Here is a 20,881-nt window from a genome sequence, read left to right on the forward strand (position 1 = left end):
GCAGCTTCCCCTCAGGGCTCCTCAGGCCAGACCTCCTCATTTCCATGCTGTGGGCACTCCAGGTGCTTGCAAAGCCTCCACCAACACCACCCCAGAAACTGCTGAGGGCTCCACATTTCCTGCCAAGCCCTGCTCTTCTCCAGAGAAATCCTTTCAGCACAAGTGCTGCTTCCAGCTGATTTCTCTTGCCCAAGGAGCTGGGCTGGGCTCACCCTCTGGCTCTCCCTGGGGCTGGCGGCTGGCAGTGATGCACTCAGAGCAGGATGCAGGAGCTGGAATCCCCACACAGCCTCAGGCTGGGGAAGGAACACCTCTGGATGTGTCCAGCTGTGGTGCTGTCCACTCACTGAAGCCATTTATCTGATCATTTGATCATCTGATGGCATCAGTGTGGTGTCATGGTTTCCATATGCAGTTTTTTGTCTTGGTTTCTTCCTTTCGAATGTATCCTCTGTGGCCTCTTTGGATTTCTCTTGGGCCCAGATTTGAGGCTGTGGGAAAGGGATGACAAGAGGTGCCAGAGGGGAGTCTGCCAGCCTCAGTGTTCTGGTGGGGCACCACAACAGGCACAGAAGTGTCCCTTGCTGAATAGTGTCCCTTTCTTCCTCAGGCAGCAAAATATTCAGCAGCAACAATACTTTGATTAAGTTGTGTGGAGAATATCCCAGAAGCAATTGAGAACTGAAATATCAAGTCCAGCCTACTTTGACAGCTCCCTTCCAACTCCTTTTGGAAATATTTGCTGTCTTACTGCTCATGCCTGTAGTGAAAATTAGAGCACTTTGTGGGCTCCAACATCTGCTCTGTGAGAGCCCATTAAAAGTCCTGGCCCCTGTAACCAGCTATTGCTCTATCATTTTTATCAATAGCAAATGTAAACTCTCATAGGAAAATTTTTTTTTTCTGGTTAATATCTACCATCATGAAGCTGATTTTGCTAAGCAGCTTTGGCACTAAGAACCAGCAACAGCTAATAAATTCAATGTTAGGCTTATGAGGTTCTGACAGATTGCTGGCAGCTGCCTTAAATGCAGGAAAAAGCTCTCCTAGTGTGGGTTGGAAATGCTTATTTATACCATACTGTGGGTCTGTTTGCCCCAAATTTTGCTGCCTCCTTTTAGTAGATGTCATTGGTGAGATATATGAAAAGGGTACAATAACTGATCAGAGAGACAGTTTCCAGCTACGCTGGAGATCAGCACTGATGCATAAAGATAGGAAGCTCAGCCATAAACCATCAGAATTTTACTGTAAGGGTTTTCATTTATGAATGCAAGCTTTGTGGTAAGAATGTGACTAGACCCATCGTGGACGGTTTTATTTACTGTGAGGTTTTTGTGATAGATTTTTTTTTTTCTATATCAGAAGGTTTTAAATAATCTGCAGGAGTTTAACACCACCTTGCTGTTAATTGGTGATGGACTCAAGCAAAGATGGGCTGTGCAGCTACACAAAGTTTGTTTTTAACATGTCTCAAAAGTTAAAGGTGACATGCTCAGAAGCAGGCAGGGGCTTCAAGAGCTTGTATTCAGTTTAGAACTTGGTCAGACACAGATCCTCTTTGGATCAGATAAAACCAACTAAAAGGAAAACTTGGGGAAACCTGAATGCTCAGCTGCACTGAGCTTGTATTGCACAGACAGATAAACAACCAATTTTTGGTGGTAAGTGATGCTAAGAATATGTACAGGAAGTGAATAAGTTGCAGCCTCATTGTGAAGGTTAGTGCCAAATTTCCCAGTTACACGATTGCCTGTGAAAACCACGTTGGAACTGAACTCAAATTTGCTGTTCATGGTATTTCATCCTTCCTCATTGACTTGGACTGACTGGAGCTGAGCAGTTGATAAGCCTCTGACCATTAAAGTCAATGCTGAGAGAGGGGATGAAGAAATTAAAGGAACGGGAAGTTCCTTCTAACTGGAAAAGAGCAGATTAAGTCAAGACATTAAAGAGTTCTTCAGTGAAAGTAAATCAGGCATCAATTTTCTCTTCACATGTGGTGAAGGTAGCTCTGGAGAGTACAAGACTAACATAGAGAATTCCAGATTAACCATGTCGCAGTGTCCAACTTGATGCACCGCTGTGGAATTTATTCTGGTTGTGAGTCTAATGGTCAGCACTTTCCATCTCTGACAAAGCATTCCCCTCTCTTTCTGTCAATATGCCTTACAACTCCATGGAAAGTCTTCTGAAATAGATAGAATTTTCTTCATAACACTACACAGAACAAGCCCTCCTTCCTCAAAAAAGAAAAATAGAATCATCTAGAAATATGCACTGACATCATGCAACAACTCTAAAATTCTCCTGGAAAAAAAAAATGCTGACAGCATTTCACACAACCAAAAGAAATCCTAAAAGTAAAGCACTAAATGCTGTTTTGGAAAGTGTGTGGGTGATGCCACCAAGCATTATGCACCATAATGAAGTTCCACAGAAAGGGGATAGAGCAGAATAAACCACACCACTGCCCTTAGAGCAGCACCTTGTGCTCGCTGTGCTCTGTCTGCTGGAGGGGCCGTGCTGTGCCCACAGCCCTGGGGATGGCAAAGGCAGGAGCTTCCCTTCCCCAGCTGCCTCTTCAGCTCCTCTCACAGCCCAGCACTGTCCGTTCTCTCCTCTCCTCTGTCCTTCCTTCAGGATCCAGCCCTTCTCCCATCCTTGTACAGAACTTTCCAGAACTTTGATGTCCTGGGAGCTGCATTAAATAGCCCAAAATACCCGCCTGTATTACAGAAAAGTGCAGCTTTCAGCTGTGTGCAGGCTGCTCTCTGCCCTGCTCCTGATGGTGCCTTGGGATTTTAGCTTTTGTATTTTTCATATATTTGTAACCCTGCAATTCTTTAGTGTAGAACTCTAAACGAACAGTGTAAGCTGCTGCTTTCCCATTTGGTCAGACACAACAATTCCTCTCCAGGCCTGGGGATCAAGGACACCTCACTGCCTCAGGCCCTGAGGGATGGAAACAAAAGTGAGTTGGGGGGAAGTGAACTTGGGATAAATGACTTCATTACCTGAAGCTTTAATTGGAAGATTAACCTCCAATATGCAAATGGACCAAACTTATAACAGTGTGACCCTTGGTCCATTTTGGGTGCAGCCCCTGGGGGGCTTTGTCTGCCCAAAATGTATGTGAAGACCCTTCAAGAAATATAACTGCTTTTTATTCCCTTTATTTTGTCTGGCTCCTGTTTTTAGGTAGCCTGATGAGGCATCACCGATGCTCTGTAAGGTTTTCTAGCACAGAGTTTGTTTTCTGCTGGCTGCTGGGTGTTGAGCTGCTGGTTTCATAAGAGCCTTTGTGCCCCAAGGTCCCGTTTGTGTGTGTGAGATTTAACTGGGAGCCCATTAGCGACACTAATCCCAGGCTTGTTCTTCCCTTATGTGCATAATTTATTTGGGCTTGCTTACAATGAATTTCACAGAGGCTCTGTGGCTGTTTCTCTCCTTGCAATATCCCCCTGCTTTATTAGCAGTAATTGCCTTTCTTCCCGTTTTTCAGCGGATCAGCAATTCAGGCAAATTAAGGAAAATTGGTCCTTGCGCCACTTACTGCTGCTCCACCAAGCCTGGGGAAGGCACCCTGTGCCCAAAAGGTTTTGGGATTTTCTCAAGTGACCTGATAAAATATATGGGGCCTCTAGTCAGCTGGGACCAGGATGGGCTCAGTTCACTTTAATTGAACTTGATGTATTTTTTTTTTTCCCTTACAGATTTTCAAATGTGGAGTAAATTGCTTCTAAAAATGAAAGAAATATCAATAATTAATCAATTTAACTCTGATACCATAGTGAGGAAAATGGTTGTAACCTGCTTCTGTGCACTTGAATATATAACTTTTCACAAGGCTAAACCAACCAAAGAAGCATCTGGATGATTCCTTCTCACAAAGAGATACTTGGTACTGTGACTGTATTTTTCTGACCATAAATGTCTTCATGGCCTGAGGACACCACTCAGCATTTCCTTCCTCACTAAGGGAAGAAGGGAAATGATGTCTGTCTGACAGTATAAATCTTTATTTTCCTCGAAAAAAGCCATCTGAGTTAAGATCAAATAAGTGACAGACCTGCATAAAGTGGGCAAACAGCTGTCACAAACCCTTGGTGCTTGTTGCAGCTGGCTGTGTGTAACGTGGATGGCATGGGGGTCCCCTGGCCCTCAGGTACCACAAGACACAACACTGATGCAATCTGTAAAACAGGAAGAAGCCTTGGCTGGGTGGTCTTACCTTTCTCAGAAGCCGGGGCGAGGTCAATAAAACTTCGGCATTTTTCACCTTGAAAAGAAAAGGATTATTTCAGGAGACAGAAGTTGGTTGGGGTCGCTCTGCTCCTCTCTCTGCGTGGAGGGGTCCCCCCCCTCAGTCCCACCCCAGTCTCTAGGGGACCTCGGGGGTGTCTCACACTGGGGACAGACATTCCCCTGTGCCCCCACCCTGCCCAAACCCTCTGTGCCCAAGGGCTGGGCTTCCCTTGGGATTGCAGCCCCTTGGACACCGCTGGGGGTTACAGGGAGTGAAGGAAAATCCTGCTTTGCTGCCTGAGCCCAGCGGAGGCTGTGATGCTCTTCTCCAAGGGCAGGAGCAGGGCTGGTCTCTGTGCAGGGTGACACAAACACCTCAGCAGGTGGCACTGGGAAGTCATGGCCCTCTTTCACCCACACTTTCACCCTTGTTCTCTCCACCAGACAATGCCTGTGCCCATCCAGTGTGGCCAAACCTCCTGTGCTGGTGGCACTGCCAGGTGTCACTGTTAGGGACACGAAAGAATGAAGCAGGCAGCAGAAATGTCATCAGGAAAGTTATTTTTTTTTATTTTTCTGACTCTATCTTATATACACTTTGATTAGAAGGCCAAAGATTGGCTACACAGGTTGCCACCTCTTCCACCTTGTTGGTGAACATCACCATCAATCATCCTTCTCCTCCCAGAGGAGAAAGATGTAAACAAAATAGGTTAAGTTCTAAAAATATACATAGTTTTCTTGAAGCTTCGTGAGAATAAAATGCAAACAATGAAAAGTAGGCAAACTTGGGGTGACAGCCAGGGGCACAGAGCTCTCCACAAATAGATGTGACGCACATGACTAAGACAAAACCTGAAGCACAAAGAAGCTAAGCAAATGTATAAATGTTTTTTTAAAAAAATGTTTAAAAAGCAGGCAAATGCCTTGCTCTGAGCATCATGCGTGCCACTCCCTGTGCTCCATTGTAAATTAAACTCTCTCTGTTTAGCACTCCACCTTTGGCCTTGCAGGAATTCCTGAGAAGTTTCTGAACAGGAAATGTATCTTAGGGTGGATTCTTCGACCTTTCTTTTTACTTCTCCAGGTAACCAAAGATGATAAAATAATTCCTCTGCCCAGGGTGCATCCTTCCACCAAGTCTGTGTGCTGCTTTTGATATGATGTGCTCCAAGGTGTGCTGGCACATCTGTCAGAGGTCATGGAATAGAGTCCATTTTGCCCTTTAAGGTTTAAATTGTTGCAAAGGCAGTAATAGGACTAGGCTGGTGTTTTTTTAAATACTTTGTTCATTTTTAATTATAAAGTTCAAAAGACTGATTTAGGAAAGGTGAGCCATTAAAAAAGAATACACTGTGAAATGCCACAGTGATGGTGAATTCAGTGTATTTTTTTCGTATTTATAATTCAGTATACATAAAAACCAATATAAAGTGTTCATCTTTCTGGTGTCTTTGCTGGCAAGATTGAGATAAACATAATCATTCAAATGATGGCTGTGCTGACATAAGGATCTATTATTATAATGCTATTATTACTATTTTTTATTTACTTTTTGCGGTTTTAAATCTATACTAATTACACTGAGAGGTGATGTGTATATAGTCCGTGGTCTATGTATAAGTAACTATAAAAGAAAAGGTTCACTTGACATTGAAATGCACATTTTGATATGTCCAGGGGAAGGACTTCTACTCCATGAATCCAGAGGACAGCCAAGAAAAGGAAGTGACACTCGGCTTATCAAAATTACCATCTCTGTTCCCAAAGGGGTGGGCAGGGCTGTATCTGAGTGTCAGGTGAGTGAGTCAGTCAGTTTTGGGGCAGACAGATGGAAAGGTAACTGATGGGTCACAGAAATTACCAGCCCTGCACATTTCCTGTGCAGAGCAGGGCTGTGACTTTTCCCTCCTAAATTCTGGAATGCTTCAAGGACGGTGATACCCATCCCTCAGTGACTCAAAGATGGAGTTTCTTCCCACTCTGGTCCACTTCTGGAGAAGTGTTTCCTTATACCCAATCTGAACTACTTCGGCTGCTCTGGCATCAGGGCAGTTATCCTTTCTCTGTTTGTAGGAACATGAACAAGCCCAGCTCCCCCAGGTCCTTTACTTTAGGATCCTGACCAAGAAAGCCAGATAAATAAGTGGACTATAAAAGATACTAAGGTTTAAGTAGAAAACCTTCTCCTTCAGAGCCTCTGAGTTTTAGGGCATGAGGTTTTTCAGGAACATTATTGACATAAAATCAAGGGACTATAGGGAGAGTGACCTCTAGATTTGGACTTGATATAAGCAGATTAAGCAGGATTTTTCATTCTAGCTGCATGGATCTGTGGCTTGGGTCTAGTTGTTTTTGGTGGTTTTTATTTTATTTCTTTTTGTCAGATGTAAGTTATTACTTTTATCACCGTTTTATCTGAACCTGATTTCAAGCTGTCTCTCACTATCATCCCTCCCTTGTGTTACAGTGAATCCAAAGCCATATTACTGGAAACCTTTAACATATACCTGACTCTCCAGAATGTTATCCCAAGAGAGGCAAAGGGGAACGGCCTTTGCTCCTAGAAAAACTGCACAGGCTGCTCTGAGAGATGGTGGTGCCCTTCAGACAGAGGGACAGAGTTTCTCTGAGCTCCCAGAGTGTTTGGCTGGAGGTGCCTTATCTGCAGGACAGAGGAGAGGGTGGTCACAGGCTGTTGGGAGGAATGTGCATCCTCTTCCTCCCTTAAATTCAGCTTGCCCAGAACATCATCTCTCCCTGTGGCGAGGCCTCCAGTTTAAATAACATGGAGAGAAAGTGCTGGAGTGTTCAGAAAATGTCCTTTAGGAGTCACAGCCAAAAGAATGACTGGGGACAGAGAAGAGCCTAGATGTCCCATCACTTTCAGTGGCTGATTGTGCCTGGCTTGCTGCTGAAGGTCATGGTAGGAACTGCACAAGCAGTGCCTGACCCTTCCTTTTGTTGTTCCTGCTGCTGGAGCACTGGAAAACCCTCTTCCATTTTCAGTGGTAACCACTGGTGGTGTTTATAAAGCACAGCCACACTTGCACATGCAGACATGCATCTCGTTGAGAACTGAAGATGTCAGCAGTGCTTTCACTGTTCCTCTTAGGATTTATTCTAAGTTATTTTTGGGTATCTTGTATAACTGATCTCTTAAGCCCTCTTAAGTTTAATTTTAGACTTGGCAGAGTTTATCCTGCTGTGCTGTCCTTTTCCAGATGCATCTTCTCCCCCTAACCAAGCTCCTGGAGAGTCTTTAGAGAATACAGAAAAGATTGTTCAGAGAAGCAACAAGAAGAGTCTCTGGGATTCATCCCCTGAGAGTCCTGCCTTCACCCATTTGTAGCTGTGATCCTGACAGAGAAGAAAGCCAAGGAGTGACCTCTCCTGCACTCCAAGCAGAAGGAAGAGGTGGGACCTGGCTGGAATTCTCTGCCCTTCCACACAGGAGCAGTGGCCATGAGCAGTGCACATGGGGCTCAGTGGAGCTCAGCAGTGACAGGGAGCTGCTGGAGGCTGAGGAGAGAGGGCTGACCAACACCTAAGCAGCCATAAGCAAAGCTCTGTGGCTTCCCAAGGGAGAGGTAGAAACATCATCTGTGCAAGTCCTTGCAAATTCTGTCCCTCCCAATCACACGGACCCTGCACGGGCTCAGCTGTGCCTCTGCTGGGCTTCCCAAGGAGGGGACAAGGGCCACAGGGATCTGCATACTGGGAGCTGGCAGGAGTCCAAAATTTATCTGTGGCTAATTAATCCGAATTAATTAATCTAATTCTGTATATGTGCATGTTTATGAGTATTTGTAACTTGCTGGGGAACTTCAAACTGGAGCAGCCAGAGTGGAAGGAGACATATCTGGGAAGACTGAGCTGATGGGTGGGGAAGAGTCTGGAGGTTGTGTGGATATCAGATGTAGAGCCCATGAAAATATCTGAGGGACCACCAGTGTGATGCCCCCATGCATCTGCAGTGGGCACAGCTGGAGGTGTTTCAGCTGGATCTGCTGGACAGGCAGAGGAGGAAGAGGATAGAGTTTGGTGCTGGGGGTGATGTTTCTGTGGGTGCTGATGAAGGCACAGCTCCCTCCGAGGGTCTGTGTGGTCAGAGATGCTGTTAATGCTCCTGAGCCAATCATCTATTACAATACCCCACATAGGTCTGGTTATAATACAACTTTCATAGTTCTATTTCTCCAAAATATCTGGTCTATTTGCAAGGTCCTTATTTGAAACTTGTTTCTAGTTCAATTTCTCTCTCAACAATGTCTGTCCCGTTCCATGGCTTTTCTCAGTCCCCTCACACTTTATCTCAAAGTTTGCATACAGAAGCACAAGACTAGGAGAGCCTTCTGTCAGGTTTTGAGAATCCTCTACAAACCCATTCCCCACACTGGGTCAGTGTCACACACGCTTTGGGCAGCTGGGACTCGTCTGGGGGAAAATCCTCACACCTTCCCAAGGCAGAGTCCAGAGTTCAGCACCTCTCCAGACTGAGCATGATATAAAAGCCCAAGTTCCCCCCATGTTCAATCCTGCCAGAAAACTGAGGCAGACAGGTCCCAAAGAACCACCATGTCCCAAGGGGTGCTGCTCCAGGGCCCTGGGCTGCCTTCCCTGCCCTGCTCTGCACATCTTGTGGGCACATCACACGTGCCTGGCTGTGGCTTCCAGCGTGGAATTCCTCCCTGGGCTCATGGAATTAGAGAGCTGCACAGGGCAGCTGAAAGGTGCACATGAATTGGGTCTGAACTCCAGCATACAGATGTTCATCCAAGCCCTGTGTGACCTCTGCCTTTGTGCCTTTGGGAGACCCACGTTCTACTCCTTCTTCCACATAAAAGGTGGGGTTTGTTTGCTCCTGTCCTCAGGACCTCACAGAGGCCAGGGACCTGCTTAGACTGGAAATGAGGAAGAGGACAGAAAAAATCATCAAAAAGTGCTTCAACTTCAAGACAATATTTTGTTTTTAACATGGCAAAGAGCAGAATTTGATGTTCTGGGTCCTACTTATTGGTCCTGCATTCCCGAATTCTTTCCTCTCTGAGCCAAGGGCAAATGCCTGATTAATAGTGAGAGCAGCAAAATAAAAACAACCCTGAAAAATCCTACTTTGTATGTCTTGCAATGACACGGTTTGAAAATATTCCAGTTAAATAAATTGACTTAAAAGAAATCTGGTAGTTCTGGCTGAACTCTGTTATAACTCTGCTTTTCATCTCACAAAAAAAAAAAAAAAGAAGAAGAAGAAAGAAGAAAGAAAAGCTGTCTGTATCTACTTACTCTGCATAAAATTTTACGAGTTCAAAAGTGCAGTTATGATGGAAATTTAAATGATTACATTTCTTTTAAACAACATTCCCTTTTAGTAACACTCTGGCTCCCAGCCTACGACAGACAAGGTCCCCTTTTTTTCCCACTAGGCCCTAACACATCTTTATCTCTCCAATTATATCTGGAGTCATGTGATTCTGATGAGATCCCACATCATCTACTGAGAGTAAAATCGCTGTGTTTTTCTAAAAAAAGATATAACCCTCAAGGGATCCCAGCCTAGACAAGGCTGAGGACTCCAACACAACTTTGGTGAAAAAAAAGTACTACATGAGGGGAAAATACACGTTAGTGGGCTCACTGAAACTGAGCTGTATCAGGTTAATTACCAACTGAAATATTCAAACTTTGATTAAAGTAATCTCAGAGCCCTTAATTGACTTTTTTTTCCCAATAAAAAATAGAGTTTTAATCTGTAAAATCAACATTTTCCAGTTGACCCTGTTGATTTTGCTGGAGCAATATTTTCTTCTGGAAAATAAACAAGCTCACACAGAATTGCACAAAAATGTGTCTTGAACTATGCAGATAATTATTTTCTCTTCCTCTCACAGCTGCCACTCATTGCTGCTGCCCATCAACATTTCTGCTACCTCTAAATATCTCCAGAATTTGTCCGATTTCTCAGTGATTACTCACAGCTTGCTTTGCCTTTGGGGTTGCTTTTACACCTGAATTCTCCTCCAGCAAACCCAATCCCTTCCAACTTCCTACATCCCAAAGTGAAAAAAATATCAAGGTTCCCAATTTCCATTTCAGGCTTGCCCTTCTCCCCCGTTTGCACATTCCCAAAGGAAATGCTGCTGATTTTATCCTGGAGGTCCCATTCCCACGGTGGAATTCCCTTTTGGGTGGTTGGAGCAGGGAAGGGCAGTGCAGGGCAGGGCTGGGAATGCTGCTGGTGCTGCCTGGGACTATGCCATGGCAACTGCTTGTTCCAGGCTGCAACTCTCCCTGATGTGAAAAATCTTCCCCAGCATCTCAAGGCAAACATCTCCACGGGCTGCTCTCAAATCATGGCTAATTGAAACCCAGCCAAGTCGCAATATTCAGCTGATTATCTTGGTGAGACCTGGAGGATGTGTACACACATCCATCACTTGGAGAGCTGGAAAAGAATTCAGGTTTCCAAGTGATTGTGAAAATCGGGGGAACAGCGGTGCTGAGAGAGGTTTTTCAATGATTTTGGTGTCAAATTAGAGCTGACTTCATTAAATCAAGGAGCTCTGAGTTGCTTTAAGTGTTCGAAGCTGTAGAACAGGAAGGGGAGGGTTTCACCTCCTCATCCCAGAGGTGACACACTCTGCTGACCCTGAGCCAATGTAAATATGCCTAATTAAATTAGATATTGGCAATCCAGGATGCCTGAGACACCCAGAAAACTGGGAAAGACAAACCCCAGCTCTTCACAGAGGATATAGCTGCTGTTTGTCCCTCACCATATGAAGCCTTGCCTTCTCCTGCCCTCCTGTGCCTGCCCTGGCTGCTTTTTGGGTTGAGGTGTCCTGTTTTCCCAGGCAGGAACCCCTGGCTTGGGGTATGGAAACAAGCAACTTTAACCTTTTCTCCATGACTTTTAAAAGTAGTGAGCTGCAGCACACTGGAAATAAGTATCCAGTTTTTGAAATCAAGTGCAAAAAAGTTGTGCTTGCATTTCCTCTTGTGAGCCTTATTCCCAAGCGTGTACCCAATAACTTTGAAACAAATTCTAATAAGAAATTGTTTCAAAATACCCAATTCTTATTACTTTTTTGTCTGTCCAGGTGATGCACAGTGAAATCAGGCTTTATGGTGTGGGTTTTTTTGGTCTCTCCAAACCGAGTGAGTCCAAGCATGGTGGAATGTCTCTACCTCTCAATTGATTTTCCACACTGTAAGCATGGTTTGGGTCCTTTTTGTAGCCAAATGGAAGGTGGAACACAGGAAAGTGGATTTTGTTTGCCTGTGACTATTCTACAAGCCATGTCATTCCACAGTAATTACATTGCTTCTTATTACTCACGGGCTTTTGTATTCCTTTCTAAGCTAGATCAGCAGAGACTGAGATTGCCTTTTGGTTTAGCAACAAGAACACTGATGTTACACCAATTTGTGACTCCTGGAAGAAGCAGCCCTGTTCCCTCCTATCCTGGTTTCTGCAGGGATAAAGCCGATTTTGTTCCTATAGCAGGTCCAGGGCTGTGTGTGGATTTAGGATGAGAATAATGCTGATAACACTGAGGTGGTTTGGTTGTTGCTGAGAAGGGCTTGCCCAAATCAAGGATTTTGCAGTGTCTCATGCTCTGCCCCTGGGGAGCTGCACAAAAAGCAGGAGGGAGCATGGCCAGGACAGCTGACCCAAGCTGGCCAGGGGGATATTCCTGACCGCAGAATGTGATGCTCAGGGTGTAAATTGGGGAGAGTTTGCTGGGAGCTGCCAGTCACTGCTTTGGGATGGGCTGGGCAGCAGTGAGCAGCTGCACTGTGCAACACTGTTGGGGGGGTTTAGTCCTCTCTCTCTTCCCTTTTCTCTATTTTTATTGCTTGTTGTTGTTGCATTTTATTTTATTGCAATTATTAAGCTGTTCTTACCTCTACCCACTGGTGTCATCTTTCTCTGACTCTCCTCCCCAGCCCACTGGGGCAGGGGTGAGTGAGGGGCTGAGCAGTATTTAATTATCAGTTGGTAAACCACAACAACCTGCATGTCCCAGTTCTGAGCTCTGCCAGTCAGCCAGTTCTCGTAGCTCCACATAAGGAAAGTTTTAACATCAGGATTGAGTCTGGTGTAATTTAAAACCCACGGGGATACCACAGTCATTGATCTTCCATCCCTTCTCTATTTCCTCAGCCCTGGATGCATCTGCTCATATTTTGCTCTGACACCGGGGTAAGGCATCTCAGTTCCCTTTGAAATCTGGGACCTGTGTGTTAATCTTCCAGCACTTTGAAGTTTATCCCATTTACTAGGAACTACCAGAACTCCTCAGATGTTTCCTTTCAGGCTGCTGGGTTAAATGGCTAAGAACAGACACATCCAAACACTTGTGAGGAAGAGTAACATATCTAATAAGGAGTAGTTAACTGCCTGGTCCCTTACTTTGCTCCCTTATGAGGCTCAGCCTGCAGGGACTTTATGCCCATGTTTTATGGATGATAGATGTTCACACAGTTAGTCTGCCCAGCAGGATCAGGAGGACCTAAAATCCAAAACTCCCAGAGCACTGCACACACAAAATATCCCCAACATGCTATAAAAACCTGAATGCCTGCAATAAAGCAATCACCAGCACAGAAATCACAGCTATCATGTATCACAGGAAGGGAGCAAGAGTTCTCGTGAGGAACACGAATAAATCTGTAAACTCCTATGGCCAGACCTATCTCATCCTGAAAGCAAAATACCAGGGATTTGTTAGCAGGAGTTCACAAGTGCTTTTCTGCAGTGGATCCTTCCCATGCTGTAAAGGAAGGCAAAAATTTTTTACTCTCCCTGTTATCTAGCCTGAGGGAGATTTCCCTTCTGATCCCAAATTAGATCATCAGTTTAATGTTCAGTGCATGAGCAGCCATACCAATTAGATCCTGAGCAGCTGTAATAATGTCAGCAGCCTCCTCACACACTGCCTCCACCTGGAGCCAATTTCTGCTGCTTCAGAATAGGGAAGGCATTAAAACCTCCAGAAAACGTGATGGGCACCCAGTCAGCAGCTATTTTTTTCCTTGGCTCCCACTGGAGCAGGGATGTCACTGAGCAGGGATGTCCTGTGTGAGCCAGGGAGGCAGGAGGGCTCCTCGCAGACCTCCTGAAAACACCAATACATTAACTGTGCAGGAGTCACACCAAACTTCCTCATGCCAGAAACGTTCCTCTTCTCTCCTGCAGTTCTTCCTGGGACTTTGGAAGGCTCCATTCCAGCCCATGGATTTCCTTTGCTCACACTGCCCTCTGTGGAGGTGAGGTCCAGGCACACTCTGCAGGAATCTGTCCTAGGATTGCCACTTTCCCCCCTTTAATTATGAGTTACTAAGGTTATGTTATTTTCTTTGTCCATACATGTGTAAGACATTGCTCCATCCCCTCTAGCTCTTCAGTCTGGTGCACTACAGAGCACCAGCTTTCTTTTCTTGGAGGAGATTCTCTTTCCCTTAACTACCTTGGAAACACCACTCTGCACGTATTTCACCTCCCCTTCTCCTTACCATACCTATGCACCTGTGGTGTTTACAAGACACACTGGTGTTGCCTGTGGTGCTGGTTTTTCCCTGGAATAACCTTTTCCTTATGCCTTGTCAGCTCCCAGCCACCCCAGAGACAAATACTGGCCCCCAACTTGATCTTTATCTTCCCCATGCAATTGGTACCTAACCCGTGACCTCGCAGAGCTTTAGGCCTCAGCATCTGGTGCTTTTAACCTTTTTTAAATGCTGCTCTTACAACCCTATCAGGCCAGCTCACATTTTCAGTTATGCAGAAAAATCTCTCCCCTGTAATGCCTGTAATATTCCCAGATTTTGTGTGGCGCCGTACGTAAGAGGAGCATTCAAAGCAGGATTATTCTTTTCAAATTAAGACTTCTGTGTCGGGAATTGCAACGTCTTAGAGATTCTCTTTTGGCCAATGAGGCAAACACTAATCCCAGGGCTCAGTTCATCCCACAGGAGGAGCAGTGTGACCTCCCAAGGAGTGCTCCCTCTCTCCTCCGTAATGAGGATGTTGATCAGTTTGGGCACAGACACCTATGTTTGCTGATGGCCACGGGCTGGCTGTAGGATTCATCTCACCTTTATTTTTTTAGGTGACAGTAATTGTATCCCTAGCTCTTTTATTCCTAGGTTGCTAATCCCAGCAATAACAGAATCAATCCCAAAACAAAATTTGAGGACAAATTGAAATATGTGGTCTCCATTGGGATAATTCTCCTTTTGCATTATTTGCCACAGTCTCCTTGTAGGACTGTTCTTTAGCAGTCTACAATCTCCTTATCCCAATGATAACCAATAAAAGGAAGTAAATCTGCCACACAGATTGATGCAAAAGGTCTCCCTGCTCCACTGTCTTTGTGTTGTCTCCAGTGACAGATATTTAGGGAAGAACAAAGGGGTGGGCACAGGGTGATTCTGCTCTTGTACTGCCCTTGTCACACCAGTACTGCAGCAGCACTTTGGGGATTGCTCTAAAATCATCCTGTCAATAACAGGAATGGAGGTTTCCTCTTTGGATCCATGAAATTCCTAATTTTGGCCTTCTCAACATTCCCTGGCAGGGGGCTCTGCAGGAAGGAGTACTTATTTTTGTCTGTTATGCCTTTTTGTTCTGGAGTCATGGAAGAAGTCAATGGTGTGTGTTGTCTGAGCTCTTTGTCACTCGATCTGCACCAATGTCACATCTCTGTGCCCTGGGCCTTCCGTCCAGCTGGAGCTCGGGCTCAGGCTGTTCAGTGCTCCCCAGTGTGGGAGCTGCCTGCCTGTCTCTCTGTCCTTACCATTCTCCCCACTCTCTGCAGCTCTTCTGGAAAGAATTTTCACTGGGACGTTCCATCAGATTTTTTTTTTTTTTTCAATTCCACAGGGACTGGATCTAATCCATTACCCTCGTCTGAGAAGTGATTCATCTTGGTAAAAGATTTACCTTTAATAAAGCTTTGCCTTTGATAAAACCTATTTGTTGCCATGCAATGAGTGCTTTCTCTGAAAACTGTCCTAAAATTCTTGGGTCAAGTGGCCTGTACAATTTTTTTCCACTTTTCTTTAAATACAGTGATGTACAGATCCTTCCAAACCTGCATTTTCATGTACCAATTATTTCAACATCCTCAGATGGAGATTATCCTGGCCCCCTGGGCTCAGTTCCTCTAGCACTGGAAATTTTATCTTTAATATAGAGCTCTACCTCTTCCATTCCTTTTACCACTCTTTCCTACCTAACAATTTATAACCAGCAATTTTTACATTCCAGTCATGCGAATAAACCTGCCAGGTTTCAGTCATGCCAATTATATTGTATTTCTCATAATCCAGCAAGAATTCCCAAGTTCTCTTGCTTTTAATTATATGCTCACAAGATACTTCTCCCCAGCCCCTGTCTGGGCAGCCACCTGTGGTGAATCACTGTGATGTGTGATTATCACAGAGGGCAGGGCACAAAGGTGTTGCAGAACCACTCTGCAGCTGCGGAAGGCTGTGGCAAGTTCTGGTATTTATGTCACAGATTTACTCATTTCTGCAGGAGAAACCTCTCTCCCTCTCTGGCTCCCCCTCAAGGCACATTCAGTGCCCATACTTCTGGCCCATTTTGACATTGACATCCAATCTAAATTCTACTCTACGATTTCCTCCTTCAGGAGTGCTGAGGAAAAGGTGGCATAGAGCACACAAAGGGCTACAGACCCCTTGCCCTCCAAAAAATTCAATCCAACCCCACAAAACAAGCCATGCATGCCCATTCCGGCTCTCCTGATTTCTTGGGAGCAAGGTGAGCATCCTTGTTTATTTTTAATGGGACAGTACTCTTGAAAGGCAGCTGGGCAGCTGCTCTTCCCCTGTGGCTGTGGATGTTAATACTGAGCTTATCTATTCACTGGCAACTAAAGCAAAGTCTGAGTTCATGTGGTTTTTTTCTATTAGCATCAAAGCAAACACACTATTGAGCAAAACTCTCTGATTTGTTACTGCTTCTGAGTTCTCCAGCTCCCCTATTTGGGTTTGATATGCCACCTTGCCTACTTCATGGATTAATTCCTTCGTGGCATGTGTGTTCTGGAGTCACGGAATCCACCAGCTGGTTCACCACTGCTGCTGTCAGTGCATCACTTGTGTGGTGCCCAAGCACAGACCTAGACTGTGTGTGCAATGAGATGTGTACTCAAAGTCGCATTTGAAAAGAAAAGAAATGCTGGTGATCTTGGCTCTGAGACCTCTGGCCATGGCCAAGGAGTTCACAGGCCAGGAGGAGACCCCAAGGGCAGCCTGGGAGGGCAAAGCAGGGCTCATGAGCAGCACCACAGAGATCTTTCTTCATCCCCTTGTGAGGCTGGGTGCATTGCTCCTGCAGAAGGCACCTCCACCTGTGTGCCATCCAAAGCACTGAACCCACTCTGGAAGGTGGGTAGACTTTCTGGCAGACTTTTGAGTCAGAGATTGTGCTAAATAATTACAGGACTCCCCCACCAACGAAATATAAATGCTCCAGTCCCTCTTTTCCCAGAGGGGATTCACAATTACATTTCTCAGGTACTAAATGCTTTTTGAATTCTTGAGCTGTCCTAGACATGCTGGATAAAAATAAACTCTAGATTCACAAATTATTTCAGAAATAATCACAGCATTCAATCTCTGTTAGAGCTGTCAGTGGAAACCAGAAGCTGGCACCAAGAGGCAGGCACGCTCTGCTGGGCTCTGTACAAAGTGGATGGCATGCTGCTTGCACCTCAGCCTCTGGAATCTAAATGCACATTGCAGATAAACAGGGCCAAGGAGAAGACACTCAAAAAAATTTGTTTGCTTGCTGCCTAAATGTCATTTTAAGGTGTGACTGAGTCCCAGCCCCTCCAGCCAAGTGGGAGCCTTGGAATCCTGTTCCCTCAGCATCAGCCTGCTGGGAGCTGGTCCTGTTGGCACTACAAGATCTGCTGTGCTGCAGCTGCACTAGTGCAGGGAGCAGAAAGTTTTGAGAGTGTGGCTAGAGAAGAGAGAAATCAAAAGCCTGGTGGCTGGAGGAAGAATTTGGCTCATAACTGGGAAAGTTTGGAGGCTCTGGAGAGTTTTGGCAGTCCCAGGATCACACAGAGAGTTCCTGGCATCCACATGTGCCTGGTGAGATCCAGCACAGAATCGCAGAGGACCCTTCATGGGAAGGGAGCCACAAGGATCATCAAACCAAGCCCCTGGCCCTGCACAGACACCCCAACATCCCACCCTGTGCCTGAGGGTGTTGTGCAGACACTCCTGGAGCTCTGGCAGGCTCAGTGCAGACCAACACCCTGGGCAGCCTGTTCCAGTGCCCAAATACCCTCCGGGGGAGAACATTTTCCCAAAATCCAACCTCAACCTGCCCCAAGACAACCTCAGGCCATTCCCCTGGGTCCTGTCGCTGATCACGACAGAAGAGATCAGTGCCGGACCCTCCTCTTCCCTTCATGAGGAAGCTGTAGGCTGTGATGAGGGCTCCTCTCAAGTTGCTTAAATTCAGACATCAATGGGTCAGGGAGGAATCAGGGATGTGCTGGGAGCTGTGGGAATGGTGCTGCCCAAGGGCTCTGGCCATATGTTCTGCTGACAAAGTGTGAGGCTGCGAGTGACTGTGGAAGGGACTTTGCCTGGAGCAAGGCTGCTACTGCAGTCACTTCAGTGTGCTGCTGGTAAGGTTTAAGAGAGATGCTATTGACAGTGTACAGTGCACTTCAGCTGAGGATTTTGGCTGATTTAATACACCACTATTTAACAGTACTAATCTAACACCCATGTGAGCTGTGATGCCTGCAGGACTGGGCTCAGCAGGTGTGCTGAGGATGGGGGATGAGCCTCTGGGGACGATTCCTCACAGGGAGATTGAGTGGGGGCTGTCTGTGTAAGCACAGCCCCTGTGCTCCTGGGTTGGGGCTGGTGCCTCAGTGCCCTGCAGCTCAGATAAAGTGGTCATCAGTCAGGCTGCAAAAGGCCATGACAACACCCTGACAGTCTGGTATTACAAACCCATCAGTCTGAGGGAAGAGCTGTCGGGTGTTTTATGTTGGCACTATTAGGGACAAATTTAGACCCATGTCCATTACACTGTTCCTGTCCTTAGCAGGAGAAGATGTGGTAAATCTGAAAGAGGCAGCTGTCTGTCTAAGCCAGTATATCCCTGTATCTGCCCGGGTTATTTCCAAAGGTTGGTCACTCCTAGTTTGCTAACTGAAGAGTTTCAAGCAAGAGGAAACACTCACTGAGCTGCTGTGGGGGCGTGGGGAGGGAGAAGCAACCCCTTCTCTCCTGCTTTTACCATAACTTTTCAAAGCTGGCTTCCAACTCTCTCCTGAAATCACCCACTACAGCACAGCTTTGTTTACCCGGTACAGAATAGATCACTGTGTTTCTCTTCTCCCACAGATAACTCACTTTTCTGAGTGGGCTAGAGTCACACAGTTACAACTTATCTCACACATAAATCTGGACTTGGAAAGATTTCAATATCTGCCAGAAATATGGGCATCCTTGATCGTGCCAACCCCAGCTAAGATGCTCAAAAAGCCAGAGAGTCTTAGGCTGCTCACTCAGGCTGCTGTGGCCTAAGCTGATTCCCAAATCAGTAAGACAAATAAGCTTTTTTTCTGTGTTTTTCTTTCTAACATCAAGAGTATTGCTTTGGTGCTCTTGTTTTAGCCTGGAGCTGTTGCAGTCTCAAGGCTGGAGTTCATGAACTTCCCTTTTTTTTACATTAAACTGAGTTTTAATAAACAACTAATTCTGCAAGCACTCTCCTCAAAAACACCAGGGAGAATACACAACCCTTTGGGATGAAAGAGCCTGTGAGCACTTCCCCATTTAATAGTACATTCTCACAGAGAATTCTATCTATTCTACCAGAATTCCACCCTAAACTTCCCATTACCAGAGGGGCTGTTTCCTCAGAGATATAACACAACTCCGTGGGCAATGGCCGGACGGGATGGGAACAGCCCAGTGAGGAACAAGTATCCACAGCCCATCATCTCACACCGTGCCACATCGGTAAACTTTGTTTTTCAGTCACATAATCTAGAAAAGAGCTCTTTCAAAAGCAGAGTGTGGATGTTAGCTCTAGCAGACAGCTCTGGGAGTAGGGGCTGTCAGTTTGCATCTGCTGAGACTCAAATCGGTCCCAGGGCAGCTGCCTGCCATCCACCCTCCGGTGTTTCATTCCTTGGGAAGTGCCAGGCTCCAGCGGAGGAAATGAAAGCACTGATAAGCCGGAGAGATGTCTTTTTGAGTGGTTCCCAGCAGGTAAACGGCTGAGCAGGGAACAGCAATGAGCTTTCTCGTGCCCAGTTGTGCCCTTTAGCCGCATTTCCCTGCTCAATAAACACACACTCCAGGGAGGGCTGGCGGGCGGTCATTTACTTCAGGGAGAGCAGAAAAGAGGCAGGCTGGGCTACGGCTGCTAAAACCCGTGACCTTAGTGCTCTGGCTGCCATCCAGCCCGCCGAGCTGGGGGCGATCCATCGCTGTGGGATGCCAGGAGCTCCTTGAGGCGCTGGCCGGCCGTGCGCTGCGCGGAGCGCTGCCCGCCCGGCGGCCGCAGTGCCCGGCAGGGCGGCCCCGCTGCTGCTCCGGGGCTCAGCTGCCTCGGCTGGACAGCTCAGACCCTGCCGCAGCCGCCAGCTAAACAAGCAAATCCCTGCTCTCGCCGGGAACAGGTTGCTTTTCAAGCGAGAACTGTGAGAAGCCTGCCTCTTTCTCCCCGCAGGGAGAATCCGCTCTGAGTCGCGGCACGAGAACGGCTTTTGCCCGTCGCTTATCGCAGCGAGGCGAACACACAAAGCAGCGCAGGCTGGGAGGAAGTTGTTTTAGACTTACCAGCAGCGTTGATGTTTTCCTCACAGGAGTACCAGATCCCAGTGTGGAAATACCTGAAAAGGAAGCGGTCATCTCCCGTCTCCCAGCTGTAATGAACCACATTCTGGTTCGTCTCATTTGCAGTCTCATTCCCGCCGTAGTTGAGGCAGTTTGTCTTCTTCTCTTTCCCACAGCTCGGCTTGGGGACCCTCTGTGTGCCCTCACACCAGTGGGTCGTGATAAAAGCTGTTGTAGAGAAGAGGAGAGCCATCAGATTCAGACTCACTGCTAGCAGGGCTCTGCATCTTCGATTTGTCTTCATGGTAAATCCGCCCTCCCTCCCCCTCCTGCTGAGAGAAGAAGTCAAAGGGGGTTGTTTTATTTGGGAAGGGGGGGAGCTTTCAAAGCCTCTCACGATTCAGAATCCAGTTGTCCAGGCATCAAAACTCTCAGCTTCTTCCAATGTGCTGTCGAAGCGGTGAAGGAGGCTCTGCAGGCGGACTCCCATTCTCCCCCTTCCCTCGGAGCCTGTGGAGGTTAGAGGAGCAGCTGCCGGCTCGGCAGCGGGGCCGGCCTCTCGCAGCCGCGGAGCTTCAGCGCGCTGAGGGCAGCGGAGCGGCTCTGCCTCCCCAGGAGCACCAGAGGCGAGTGAACATCTGCTCGGGTACCACACATCATCCTCCCGAGGGGGCTCCGCAGCCTCCTCCGCTGGGAGACACCTGCAGGCTGCCAGGCTCGCTGTCCCCTGCTCCCGGAGGATGGGCAGGAGCGGCTCAGCGTGCGGCGGAGGAGGCAGGGACAG

The 20,881-nt window shown here is 46.8% G+C and overlaps 1 protein-coding gene across 1 annotated transcript in view; it reads right to left on the bottom strand.

The window, feature by feature from the left end:
* Window positions 1-20,704, bottom strand: part of GSG1L (GSG1 like) — a 53,483-nt gene extending 32,779 nt beyond the window's left edge. Inside the window, exons 1-2 of the mRNA XM_066330205.1 lie at window positions 20,101-20,704; window positions 4,235-4,282 (exon numbers count right to left, since the gene is read on the bottom strand). Of these exons, the coding sequence (XP_066186302.1) occupies window positions 4,235-4,282; window positions 20,101-20,401 (349 nt within the window). The 5' untranslated portion in view covers window positions 20,402-20,704. The remainder of the gene's footprint in view (window positions 1-4,234; window positions 4,283-20,100) is intronic.
* Between the last annotated feature and the right edge of the window lie 177 nt (window positions 20,705-20,881).

This window comes from Sylvia atricapilla, chromosome 15 (genome assembly GCF_009819655.1).
Source record: "Sylvia atricapilla isolate bSylAtr1 chromosome 15, bSylAtr1.pri, whole genome shotgun sequence".
Taxonomy (NCBI): domain Eukaryota; kingdom Metazoa; phylum Chordata; class Aves; order Passeriformes; family Sylviidae; genus Sylvia; species Sylvia atricapilla.